The sequence below is a fragment of the Lissotriton helveticus genome, chromosome 3_1 (assembly GCF_964261635.1).
Source record: "Lissotriton helveticus chromosome 3_1, aLisHel1.1, whole genome shotgun sequence".
NCBI classification, from domain to species: domain Eukaryota; kingdom Metazoa; phylum Chordata; class Amphibia; order Caudata; family Salamandridae; genus Lissotriton; species Lissotriton helveticus.
In genome coordinates, this window is record NC_136061.1 from 187,100,377 (window position 1) to 187,114,029 (window position 13,653).

At 45.0% G+C, this 13,653-nt stretch overlaps 1 protein-coding gene across 2 annotated transcripts in view; it reads left to right on the forward strand.

Moving 5' to 3' along the window:
* BCL7B (BAF chromatin remodeling complex subunit BCL7B) overlaps positions 1-13,653 on the forward strand; it is a 73,779-nt gene that overhangs the window by 27,979 nt on the left and 32,147 nt on the right. For both annotated transcript variants that reach the window (XM_078679574.1, XM_078679575.1), the window contains exon 5: positions 6,898-6,983. In XM_078679574.1, coding sequence (XP_078535700.1) covers positions 6,898-6,983 — 86 coding nt within the window. The remainder of the gene's footprint in view (positions 1-6,897; positions 6,984-13,653) is intronic.

Below are 13,653 nucleotides of genomic sequence, written 5' to 3' on the forward strand. Positions count from 1 at the left end.
AATAGCAGATCTGATTATGACTAAAGAATGTGCCACACTGAATTTAGTTGTGAACTCGACTGCTCTGAGGATAGTTCTGCTGTAACTAATGAGGGTCAATTTCAAAGGTAGCCGACTGGCAGTAATTCAAAATGGGGGCTGGTACCTCCCTACCGAACACAGGCAGGTGCTGTGTGTTGTCCGAATGCACTTACCTGAAATCCAAATCCAGTGAGAATGATTAAATATTCGGCACTTCTTCGTATCCACCACCAACCATGCCCAAAAGAAATGTGATGGTTAAGATTACACCCAGGGAAAAGGGTTAGGATAATAGAGAAAACGGAGAAACTGGGTAACACCACTCTGACATATCAGTCTGCTGGCATCCATGTTTACGGGTTGTCGAGTGATATCTTAAATACCTTTATCTCTGTATAGAATTATCAGACACTTGTTATAACACATGATACACCTCCAGATTCACTCTATGCCTCAGATTTTCTGGGAAATTGTTTAAAGTCTTCCATTCCTGGAACTGATGGAACTGACATATAAACAGGCTCTTGTTTTTAATTTTACTTCGGTTTTGATAAACGTCACTTCCTTCTGTTTTGGGAATTGGCATTCCCTCGTTTTGATATATATTCACTGTTGTTTCCTAAACTGTAACGTAAACAAACATTCATAAAGATTAAATAATTCATTGTAATATCTATGAATATTTTTAACACATGCACTATCTTATATATAGATACATGCTTGGTGAAAATATAAACAGTCTTTGCCAGTCCATTCCTCACTTAGCATCCAAATGTGCAACAAAAATGTATATTTATACTGCCTCACATTTATCTCTGAAAGCAGCACTTCAACTATTCAAGTTTGTTTCCATAATATGACCTCATTCCTGTAGAATGCTTCTCTGTATTCTCTTTCAACAATAAGGGCCTGATTTAGTTCTTCGAAGACGGGTTACTCCATCACAACAGTGACGGATATTCTGACCGCCGAAATATAAATTCCATATGGTATTTATATTTCGGCAGACGGGATATCCGTCACCCTTGTGACGGAGAACCCGTCCTCCAAGATCTAAATTGGGCCCACAGTCTGCAAGGTTGCAACAGAGTATCCAGATTGTCTAGGAAGGATGTTCTGGAACATGCAGAAACTTGTGCTTGTTATCTTCAAAATGGCCATCACCAATCCCAGACATCTTAACAGTTTTGTGTAAAATGTAGTTTCCCAATTACGTTCACAGAGGATGAATTGGTTTAACACTGATTAAAGATGACTGTAGTCCCAGTCCTTCGAGACAAGTTTGCTATGCCCTATCCAAAAGGAGTCAAGTCAAGTCAAGTCAAAGAATTTATATAGCGCACTACATACCCATAGGGTCTCAAGGCGCTTAGGGAGGGGAGGAGGGTTACTTGTCAAATATCCACGTTTTAAGTTGCTTTCTGAATGCTAGGTGGTTCTGGGTAAGGCGAAGTTAGGTGGGGAGTGAGTTCCACGTTTTAGCAGCCAGGTATGAGAAGGATCTGCCTCCCATGGTTGACTTGTTGATGCGAGGTACAGTGGCGAGGGCTTGGCTGGAGGAACGTAGTTGGCGGGAGGGGGTGTAGAAGGACAGTCGTGAGTTGAGGCATTCTGGTCCGATGTCGTAGAGTGATTTGTGTGCGTGGGTTAGCATTCGGAACGTGATTCTCTTGTTGACGGGTAGCCAGTGGAGGTCTTTCAGGTGACCAGAGATGTGTCCGTTACGCGGGATGTCTAATATGATTCTGGCTGAGGCGTTTTGGATTCGTTGGAGTTTCTTCTGGAGTTTAGCGGTAGTACCTGCGTAGAGGGTGTTTCCGTAGTCCAGTCGGCTCGTGACCAGAGCATGGGTGACTGTTTTTCTGGTTTCGGTGGGGATCCAGCGAAATGTTTTTTTGAGCATGCGAAGAATGTTGAAGCAGGATGAGGATACGGCGCTGACTTGTCTGTTCATTGAAAGTGAAGAATCCAGGATAACGCCTAGGTTTCGTGCGTGGTCTGTCGGGATGGGTGCTTTTCCAAGAGCTTCCGGCCACCAAGAGTCGTCCCATGCAGAGGGGGATGAACCTAAGATGAGGACTTCTGTTTTATCTGAGTTCAGTTTCAGACGGCTGTGTTTCATCCATTCGGCAACTTCTTTCATTCCTTCGTGTAGGTTAGTTTTGGCGGTGCTGGGGTCATTGGTGAGAGATAGGATAAGTTGAGTGTCATCCGCGTAAGAGATGATGTTGAGGTTGTGTTGGCGTGCGATGCCCGCGAGGGGGCTCATGTATACGTTGAAGAGGGTGGGACTGAGTGAGGATCCTTGTGGTACGCCACAAATGACTTCAGTGGCCTCGGACTTGAATGGTGGAAGGCGGACTCTCTGGGTTCTTCCGGTGAGGAACGAGGTGATCCATTCAAGTGCTTTTCCTTGTATTCTGATGTTTCTGAGGCGTTGTAAGAGGGTGCTGTGGCAGACTGTGTCGAAGGCTGCAGAGAGGTCGAGGAGGATGAGGGCGACTGTGTCTCCATTGTCCAGTAGAGTTCGAATGTCGTCTGTTGCTGCGATGAGGGCGGTCTCAGTGCTGTGTTTTGCTCGGAATCCAGACTGTGAGGAGTCGAGGGATTTGTTGGCTTCGAGGAATGTGGCGAGCTGGTTGTTGACAGCTTTCTCGATGACTTTGGCCGGGAAAGGAAGGAGTGATATTGGGCGGTAATTTTTGAGTTCGGTGGGGTCCGCTGTGGGTTTTTTCAGAAGGGCGGTGAGTTCAGCGTGTTTCCAGCTTTCCGGGAAGGTGGCGGAGTTGAAGGAGCAGTTGATGACGTCGCGGAGGTGCGGTGCTATGACGGAGTCTGCTTTGTTGAAGATGTGGTGAGGACATGGGTCTGTGGGGGATCCTGAGTGGATGGAGTTCATCAGGCGGATGGTGTCCTCAGTGGAGATTGGGTTCCAGTCGTTAAGGATGTTCAAGGAGGGAGAATGTTCATCATATGGTTGGGTGGGATGGTCTCCGGGTTGGTTGTCGAAGCTGTTGTGGATGTCTGCAATTTTGTTGTGGAAGAATGAGGCTAGGGAGTCGCAGAGGGCTTGGGAGAGGGTGATGTCGTTGGAGTTGGCCGAGGGATTGGTAAATTCCTTGACGATGTTGAATAGTTCCTTGCTGTTGTGGGCGTTGTTGTCTAGTCGATCCTTGAATGCTGTTTTCTTGGCCTTTCGGATTAGTTGGTGGTGTGAGCGGGTGGCGTTTTTGAAGGCGTCCTTGGTGCTAGTGGTTGGGTCTTTTTTCCAGGTCTTTTCAAGGGAGCGACAGAGTTTCTTGGATTTCTTAAGATCATCGTTGAACCATGAGGCTTTCTTGCTGCCAGGTTTGCTTTGACGTTTTTTCAGTGGTGCTACGGTGTCGGCGGTGTTGGATAACCATAGGGTGAAGTTGGCGGCGGCTTGGTCTGGGTTAGAAGAGTGGGCTGGGGTGTTTAGGAGGAGCGATGAGGAGATCTGGTCGATGGTGATTTTGTTCCAGTTTCTTTGTAGAGTTGGTTGGGGGTGGATGATGGGTTTAGGCTTGTTGTAGGTGAAGTGAACGCAGCTGTGGTCAGTCCAGAGGAGAGCCGTTGTATGGCTGAAGGAGACATGATCGCTGGAGGTGAAGATGGGGTCGAGTGTGTGACCTGCGATATGGGTGGGGGAAGTGACCAGTTGTTTAAGTCAGAGGTTTGCGAGGTTGTCCAGGAGGGTGGCGGTGTTGCGGTCGTTGTTCTTTTCAAGGTGAAAGTTGAGGTCTCCCAGAAGGATGTAATCTTTGGAGGGGAGCGCGTGAGGAGTGATGAAGTCCGTGATGTCTTCACTGAATTTTGCGCGGGGTCCTGGTGGTCTGTAGAGGAGGGTGCCTCTGAGTGTGGTCTTGGGGTCGATGTGGATCTGGAAGTGAAGGTGTTCAGAGTTGGCGAGGTTGACGTCAGAGCTGGTAGAGATGTGGATTGATTTTTTATGGACGATAGCGATTCCTCCTCCTGTGTGGCCGGTACGGTCCTTGCGTGTGATCTTATATTCTTCAGGGATGGCAAAGGACAATTCTGCTTCATCACAAATTACAATTTCTTCAGATGCATTTCTTCACTAGTTCAATTTCTTGAAATTCTAGGTACAGAACTTTATTTTACACTGGCAGGACCCGTCGATTCCCATCTAAATTTAGCATTCAGCCTCTTAAGGGTGGCATCAGAAACTCTCACACCTAATTTTGATCTTGCATTCAGATGGGTCAAAAGAGGCAGTATACATAACTTCCATTAATTTCCTATTCTAAACACTTACCTCAGAAGGAGTTTCCACAAATCGTGGCTTTTAAAGTATGGGATGATCAGATCATTCTCCTTTCCTTGCATAGCAGCCTCTGCAGAATGGTATTACTAAATTAAACCTGTTAAGTGTGTCCTTTCAAGAAGCCGGTTTCTGAGATAGCCGTAGTGATGAATGCTTTGGGGACCTGTCAAAATAGGGTCTTTGTGGCTGCATGCACATTATCTTACAATATTTCAGAGCTGTTACACTTCCCATATCAGCTTTTCAAATGGAGTAAGCTATTCATTACTATGACAGATAATATAGCAGTAATGTAGCTCCTAAAAAGCATTGAGGACAACGTTTCTCAGGGTAAGCAAGTAAGGGTGGCAGGCCTCGGCATGCCTCAAATCTAGAATAAATGAATTTAGAGTCACCGTCAGAAGAGAGGTGATTCTTCTCATTGTAAAACCTGATGTAGATGGAGGAGCGGGACAGAGGCAGGGCCAGAGATTGTCTTTTGTTTGTGAGCAGACGTGGAAGGTTTATTTATTTATTTATTTATTTATTTATTACATTTGTATGGCGCAACAGCTACCCTGAGGGTTTCCCGGCGCCTTGGATCTGTGAGAGTGAACTGAAATATTGTAAGTGCTACTGATTAAAAAGCCAAGCTTTGACTCCCTTCCGGAATTGGAGGTAGCTTGATTCCAGACGAAGTTTAAGTGGTAGAGAGTTCCACAGGACTGGGGCCAAATAAGAAAACGAGCGTCCACCCAGACGTACTCGCTTGAATCTGGGGACAGCAAATTTGGCTTGTGTCATGGACCGAAGTGCGTGTGAGGGTAAATATTTCTGAACCAGCCTACATAAATAGGAAGATGCCTCATTCGCATTGATCCTGAACATGTAGCAGAGTGCTTTGAATTTCACTCTGTTTGCGATTTTCAGCCAATGCAGTTTCTTGAGATGTTCTGAAATGCTAGTGCGCCCTGGGAGTTGGAGAAGCAGCCTAGCAGCGGCATTCTGAGGAAGAGGTGTGGCGCCGCGGCCAGGGCGACTGACGCTGGAATCTGGGGACCATGGTTCGATCCCCGGCTCCGGCGGCAGGTTAGCCCAGCACCATGTGACTCTGAGCAATAGCTTGCTTAATCTTCCCGACGGCCCCCAGCACCTAGAGACCCTTACGGGTGATTGTGCGCTTTACAAATGTGGACTTTACTTTTTTCTGCACAATCTGCAGACGGTTAATAGTGTCTTTATTAGAATCTAGGAGTAAGATATTTCCATAATCAAGTCGAGATCCTATTAGGGCCTGTATTACCGTCCTCTGTGCCCCTTCGGGAAGTTGCCAAAGTATCTTCCTTAGCCATTTAAGGATTCCAAAGCAGGTAGAGGTCGTTTTTGCGGTATGTGCACGCATTGATAATTTGTCATCAAGTATAATTCCTAGATTGCGAGCAGATGGTACCGCGACCGGGGTTGGGCCCATTTCAGTCGGCCAATGAGCGGGACCCCAGAGATCCTTATGATCACCAAAGATAAGTAGCTCTGTTTTTTCTCCATTAAGTTTTAGTTTATTGGAGTAAAGCCAATCGGCCATTCTCACGAGACCAGAGCGGAGAGGGGAAATATCGGATTTGTCAGTGGATGCTAGAGAGAACACTACTTGCGTATCGTCAGCATAGGAATAAATAATGAGACCCATGTCTTCTGCAATTTTAGCTAGTGGGGTTACATAAATATTAAATAAAAGTGGGCTCAATATAGAGCCTTGAGGTACCCCATACAAGGAGTTCATAATATCAGATGAGTTATTTGTGGAAAAGACCTGAAAGGTCCGGTGCGAAAGGAATTGTTCTAGCCATCTCAAGGCTTTCCCTTTGACTCCTATGTCCTCCAACGTCAGAATCAGTGTATTATGGGAGATGGTGTCAAATGCGGCACTCAAATCTAGAAGAATGAGTGCCGCCGTGCCCCCACCATCTAATTCCTTTTGGATAGCTTCCGTGACCCCTAGTAGGGTTGATTCCGTAGAGTGTCCCTTTCTAAATCCTGACTGTGAGGAATGCAGCAGATTATTATTAATGACAAAATGTGATAACTGATTATTTACATGCTTCTCTAGAATTTTCGAGCAGATAGGTAGTAGTGATATTGGTCGAAAATTAGAGAGAATCTCTGGGTCACCATCTGCCTTTTTTAGCAGAGGGACTATCATTGCATGCTTCCAGTCATCGGGTATCACGGCTTCCTCTAGCGAAGCGTTTAATAAAGATCTAATTACGCCCAGGATCGAGGAATCCAACTGCTTTAGGATGGACGCAGGGATTGGGTCCTGAGGTGAGCCTGACCTAATGCTGTTAAGTATATCTACAAAGGTCACCATATCCATGGATTGCCAACTAGTTAATACATTCTCCCGCGAGATTGCCCTGTCAACATTCTCATAAGGGGGAGAAGTATTAGCTACAGGAGTTGTGGCCTCCTCTTATTTGCTAAAATGGGAATAGATCTTGGTTAATTTCTCATTAAAAAATTTACATATACATATTATGTGTGCATGTCCTTGTAATTTGTAAAAGTTGGTATGTTTCCTTTAATTCTTTCAGAATCCGTGCAGCCAGCATTGGAACACGGAGCAGAGCCTCCAACTCTCATCAAGGAGGATATGGGATTCAAGGGCGCAAGGTTACGGGTATGTGAATGGCATTTATTTTTTGATGTCATTATCCTGTTGAGGTTTTAATGCACTGCTGCGAAATAATATAGTGAACATCTCACGGATAAGAGCTCTGTAGCAGACACATTTGGTTCTCAGCCCTTTCAGTAGGGCCTTGTATGAAGCCCAAGTCAATATATCAAAGGTGTGACACAGACTAATGTTGCAGCTTCATCAAGTTTGTGGTCCTCAGTATATTAAAGGATGGCACAGCGAGTTTCCTCCCAGGTCACATTGAAAATGTGTCAAAAAATAAAATAAAAAAAGACAGATGTTTGAAACACTCAAATTTCCACCATCATAAAGTCTTATTCCCATCTGTAAACAAATAGTATTTATAGGTTTGTGGTTTCCATCTTAGTGTCCACTTAGTGTTGATGATCGGGGATCTAGTGGTTGTTGAACAGAGGTTCCTAGACTGAGCTTAAGAGATACCAGATACACTCCAGCGGGACCCAAATGTCAACTGTCCTCTACAGAAAGGCCAGATAACAATGTTCAACCATACAGACTATTGGAGCTCCAAATTTCGGAGCTGTTGAAGTAGCTACGGTAGGGTACAAAATCTTTTGAGCCCGCATTGATTAAATTGCTGAGCCCAGTCATACGTTTCCCTCATTGGGGGCGGGGAGGAGCGGGGTTGATTAAGAGGATTTCACTGGCAATTTAGGAGCTGGAATTTGAATTCAGCGTCCTATCACACCTGCAAACTAGGATATCACAGGAACATTATTTGTAGATGACTGGCTTAAACGATCTAGGTTTAAAGCCTGCAGTGTCAATCAACTGGATACATCCCAATGCAAAATGGCATAAGCGCAGCTCCTCAAGTTGTCCTTCATGGTTGTCTTGACAGATCTGTCTTGCTCTTTGTCCTTCAAGATTAGGCAGTTCCTCTCCATAGCTTACTACAATCTTCCTGACTGGTCACAGAAGCAGAGCTCCTACGATGTCCTTTGTGTGGCTCCATCCTTGGGAGTGAGAAGAGTGAAGGAGTGGGTTGAGAGTGGTGGTTTGGGAAACAGTATCACAGGGTGTGCTGGTCCCTAATATTTCTGTGCTGAGGTTGCAGAATGTCTATGCAAGTTCAGACAAACACAAGGAAACAATCCTGAAGGATCAAACCATATCCAGGTCAGGTGGAAGCCATGATCGATAAAGTAGATGTGATATGTTTAAACTCTTTAACTCTGGCCAAGCATAGCTTCGTACAACATAAAACTCTTTCTCCACAAAGGAAATGGGAGGAGGAACCACATGGTCCCAGGAATCTGCATTTCAAGGGGAGAATCATTTTTAGTGAAGGAACGCAGGACAAAATGGAGGCAAAGATTCTAATCTGACAATATAGTCAATAACACCAAACCTTCACCATGTGATAAAATTGTCCATAGGCCCAAATATTAATGTATTCTCTGTGCTTTACCGGAGAAGCAATGTAAAACTGTTTGGGGAGTATCCTGGCCACAGATGGGATAAGTCCATCCTGGTTTGTATTGCTGTTCACTGTTTTAATTTACCTACAGTTCCTTTATAAAATCAATGAGATATGTTTTAACTTATCCACCAAGCTATCATTAGCGAGTTACATTTGTCCAACTGTAGTGCAGTAGTACATGAGATCCTTGGTGCATCATTGTTAAACAATACACACCGTGGCTATTGCCCAGTAACAACTGGCTGCCTCCAGGGTCCAGAGTAAAGCCCTCACACTTGGAAAACAAAATGCATTTTTATTTCTTGTGGTGTTCGTTAAAGTATCTTTTAAATGTGTGTTATTTTGCCTTGAGAAGTAGTTATTTCTTCTATGTGGTACAGTCTCTATATGAAATATATTCTTCTGTCGGTGTATTTTGCAACTAGTCACAGTATCAACTCTTGACGATTTTCAGTCGGGTCAATACCCACCTCAAGCAATAATCACAACACTTGTGAGGGTGAACCCGCAAAGTCACAAATTAGCCTGAGCTCAGCCCACCGGTAGCCATGGTACAGTGTTGTGTAGTTCCTGCCAATCCGTAAGACCTGCGCATTTGTTGGACAACAAACTTTGGATGAGGTGCCTAGGCTGATTCTGGGCACCCGCAGGATATGTTGGCCTAGAGACCAGCTAGCTCATGGTGCCACCGTAAGCCCCACTAACCTTACTGGGGAGCAAATGGTTTCTGAAAACCTCTGAATATGACAATCTGACCCTTTGGGGATCGTGGACACCAATCGTGACTTTTCGCTCAGTCGCTCGTGCTTTCTCGTGCTCAAAGATATGTACAGAGAATAGACAGTGGGATGTTTTCTATGTATTTATTGAACCAACGTTATTCTTTTATAGAATGCATGTGCTGCAATAATCAGACCGAAGCAGATGAAATCGATTACAAGCACCAAAGCGTAAATAGTAGATACAATTCCTCCATGGTGCTAAAACAGTATATATATGCTGGCATTTGAACAAGGCAGTAATCAGTCGTACTCCTACTGTGCAACACCCTACTCTAAGTGTACCTAGAGTGTGTGTATGTTTGAAATCATGAATTCCCCCAAGGGGCGATCCAACCCCATTACCTGGCGTGAGAGAATGTAGAAGTCTGTCTTGGTCACGAACTGAGACACCCCCTCAAGTCTCCGCATGCAGGGACTCTAGGTATCGGCTGAAGTGCCTCCTCTGCTACTCCTTCGGGATGTTCTTTATTTATAATAGAAAGCAGCCTCGCGATGTGCGAATAGATTAGCAATTTTATAGGTATGTAGACAGCCCTGTCACCGTGTGGTACATAGTGCGTTGAAGGGCCTTGTACATGATGTTTGAGGCACTGTCAATATGTTGTGCAAAGCTAGATGTGTAAACAAAGTAGTTTCGGAGAACTAATTCAACATTGTCGTGCATGCAAATATTTGCAAAAGGTCACAGCAGAAATGTTATTTGTGAAAAATAGGATAATGTAAGAAATGAGCAGCTTCACTACATGGGCCTAACCTGGGCACATAACAGAGCACACAGGCTTAACTCGGGGCAGTGTGTAAAAAACAATAATAAAGTCAAAATGTCAGAAGAGAAAAATCCCAAACCAAATTAGAAAAATAGAGTAAATAAAAAATTAGTAAACCAAAATGACATCAAACAAAAATCAATAGGGGGAACCTGAGATGATGATGTTTAAAATTGTAAGTAAAAAGCGTCAATAGTCATGGTAGAAACCTATGAGCAGTTTGAAGCCGACTGCGATGGAGCACTGGTTGAGTATACCAACCAGGTTCGTTCTGGTCAAAGATGTTGCCTTCTGATTTAATCTTTTAAGTCCAAGCCAACTACAGGTACACATGTCTAAGGCGTTTCTCAAAGATCTGAGAGGCAACTAAACCAACATACACTGGATTAACAGCAAAATTGCCAGGTACCAACAGATGAATCGAGAGATGTGATATCTTTGATTATTTGATCATGTTTTTCATGTTCATGACAAAGAGGTAAACTTGAATACAACCAACGCGTTTTGCCCGTATCTGGGCTTCTGCAGGGCATCCAAGAAGACAAGTTGACTAGTTTCTTGGCTAATCCCAGTGCAGTATATGTTTAGTGAGTCAAAACCTATGCGATCTGGTATCACTCCGTACAACTAAAATCCGAATGTGCAGACAGTGTATGTCTTCCGCGCAAGACTGTGCGACCTAGAGTATCTCCGCACGACTAGAGTTTAAGAAAGAAGTGTTATCTGCATCGCCAGTACAAGCTGTGTTCGGATCCGACATGCAGCGTATGAGCAACGAGTGTTCTGACTGGGCAGCGAACCATTTTTTGAGGTGGACAATTGTAGTTCTGTTGTATAATCAGATACTCATAGAAACACTTTATTTGTGCTACAAACGGGTCCACTAGCCACCTTTGTTTGTTCGATACATGTTAAAGGCACCCAAAACCTCAGGGGTGCCATGTAGAGACTCACAGGTTGTTTTGCAGGGGCCAACACCAGGTTCAAGTCCAGTTGTCACTGGTCAGCTCAGTACTTCCAGAAAAAGGCCTCTTGCAGCTTGACCCTTCCATAGTCATACAGGAGGTCAGCCAACTGACACTTGGGAGTCCTCTCCTTTTTCCTGGGTTCAAGAGGGATCAGGTCCAGTCTTTCAGGGCTCCTCTCAGGTCCAGTCCTCTTCTGAACTTCAGCAGGTCCAGAAAGGGTTCTGCTGGAGATTACCTATTTATGCACTGAGACGGCCCTGATCGGTGCCACAGACGACATCCGCACCCTACTCAACCGAAAAGAATCGGCCTCCCTGATCCTGCACAACCTCCTTACAGCTTTCAACATCATCTCCCAGCAACACTCGTCAAACGACCAGATCAGAATCAAAGATAGCGCTCTTAGATGGATAGCATCATTCCTCACGGGGTGCACCCAGAGAATCTACCTCCCTCCCTTCACCTTATAACTCAATCGCACCCTCTGTGGCGTCCCTCAAGGTTCATCCATCAGTCCAGCCCTCTTCAACATCTACATGGCGCCACTAGCAAACATCGTCAGAACCCAGGACATCAACATCATTTCCTATTTATTTTATTTATTTTTGGCCCAGGGGGACTACACAGGAGGGCCACACTGGATTCTATGAGAATGCATCTGGACAACACAGGAATATGTCCTGGGGGAGGGAGAGTGGTCCCTTTGGGACCCTTTCAACAAGAACCAGCGGGGCAGGGCAGCCCTAACCTGCCCCATTTTAGCTTGTTTTCTTTATTTTCAGGACATGCCTTCACACCTCAAGATATATACATTTGGATTTCATTTAATATCTCCAAAACTACTGTATGGATTTACACCAAATAATAAAAAGCGTTCTTTCTGGACCAAGAAGTACCTTTCTGCGAAATCTGTGGTAATTCCATCCAGCGGTTTGGGCTGCAGTCCTCTGTAAAATCCCTATGTGAATTAACAGTGGAAATAACTGTTTTTTGACACCCCAACCCACCCATCCATCCACTTTTCATAGCCCCTGCTTGACGGCTCGTCTAGTAATTTTCCAAGCACAACAAGAATCACCTTCGCACTTTTTTTGTAAAGTATAGGCAAGTCAAAAACACTTTATCAATGGAAACATGGTCCTAACTATAACTATATACTGGCGGCCTATCAATGTTTGATGGGGCACATCATTGCAGTTTGGCAAAAGAAGATGTATAGGACTGCAGATTGTTAGCTAAGAAATGGTTTTGAGAGACAGTTGCACCATTAGTCCAACCCCGAAGTTTGGTAAGTGCTCATTCAATGCCAAGAGGTCCATCCTGGCAGGCACTGCTGTTACAGCCAACAGGACAAAGACAATTGTATTGCCTGGTCCAGTTCTACACATAAGATGTTGATAATAGACACAATGACCAGCAGAACACCTCTGAGTACGTACGTCGATTGATCTATGGCAGTGGTCAAGCAGATTATTGGTCCAAATAAATGGGTGCTATCTCTAGGTTTTGCAAAAATAACATTGGCACATTTCACTGTTCTTTAAGGAAGATCATGCTGTTCACTGTGGTATGCACTACTGAGATCTCAAAGGACCTTCCTAGTGTCAAGATTTCATAAAAGTGGTCAAGGAAGGCATGCTTTTCAAAATAGACCTGTAACATCTTAGGTGATTGTTACAGGACAAACCACGAGAACAGGCGGTAGGTTGGTAGTAAAGGGATTTATTAACAGTTTGTTCAGTGTCACCAGGTCCTCTCTTGGCTATACTTCTAGGACTAGGGGCCGGGTCTCTTTGTTTGTCCTCCCTTGGATTGGTTTCTCCCCTGAGTTGAATTCTTCCTCTGGTTGATTTCTTCCTCTGGTTGGTTTCTTCCTCGGGTTGGTTTCTCCCTCTGGTTGAGTTCTCCCTGTGGTTTGTTTCTCCCTGGGGTTAGTTTCTCCCTTGGGTAAAAAGAAAGGGGAAAGGCAATCAGTTATCCGGATACCTCTTAAAAAGTTTGTTACATCACTAACAGTCCCCAGGAAAAAGAGTCACGGGGTAGGTGGGTGCCAATGAACTACCTTCTGCAGCAGTTGAACAATAAAGATAAGGGGGTGGGAGAAGAAAGTAAAGTACATTTCCACAAATAGGGTGTAAGACACAGAACGGGGGACATCCCTCTAAGCAAAGGGAATCTCTGTCCTTTCTCCAAAACCCTGTTCGGTTCCCTTCACAGCCCTGTGAGAAATGCGTGTGTGAGAAACCACCCGCCCCCCAATTGGCCAGTTCGGGCCACTTGCCTGAGGCCGTATCTCAATGACAGAGCCACGGCTGCCTCGTCTAGAGTGCCTACCCCTGGGACAACCAACGCTGCTGGTCTACTCATGCCTCCTCGTCTCTGGTCTCCTTTCCGCACTCAGCTCTTACAGCTTTTCCTCTCCCTCTCCTGCTCACGCTTCTCCGCCTCGACAGCCGAATGAACCCTCGCCTCCACCTAGTGAACCTTTACCCACTTCCGGGTTACGCTGAGGTCCAATGTTCCGCCCCTCCACAGACGCCGAGCACATCTGCACGGTTCCCCCAGGACACCTGTAGTCTTCCTCCAAGGGACCATTATAGCAAACACTCTAAATTCTTCCCTCCAACTTTCCACAGTTCCATCATACTGGAAACATGCGATGGTAAACCCACTTTTGAAAAAACCCTCAGC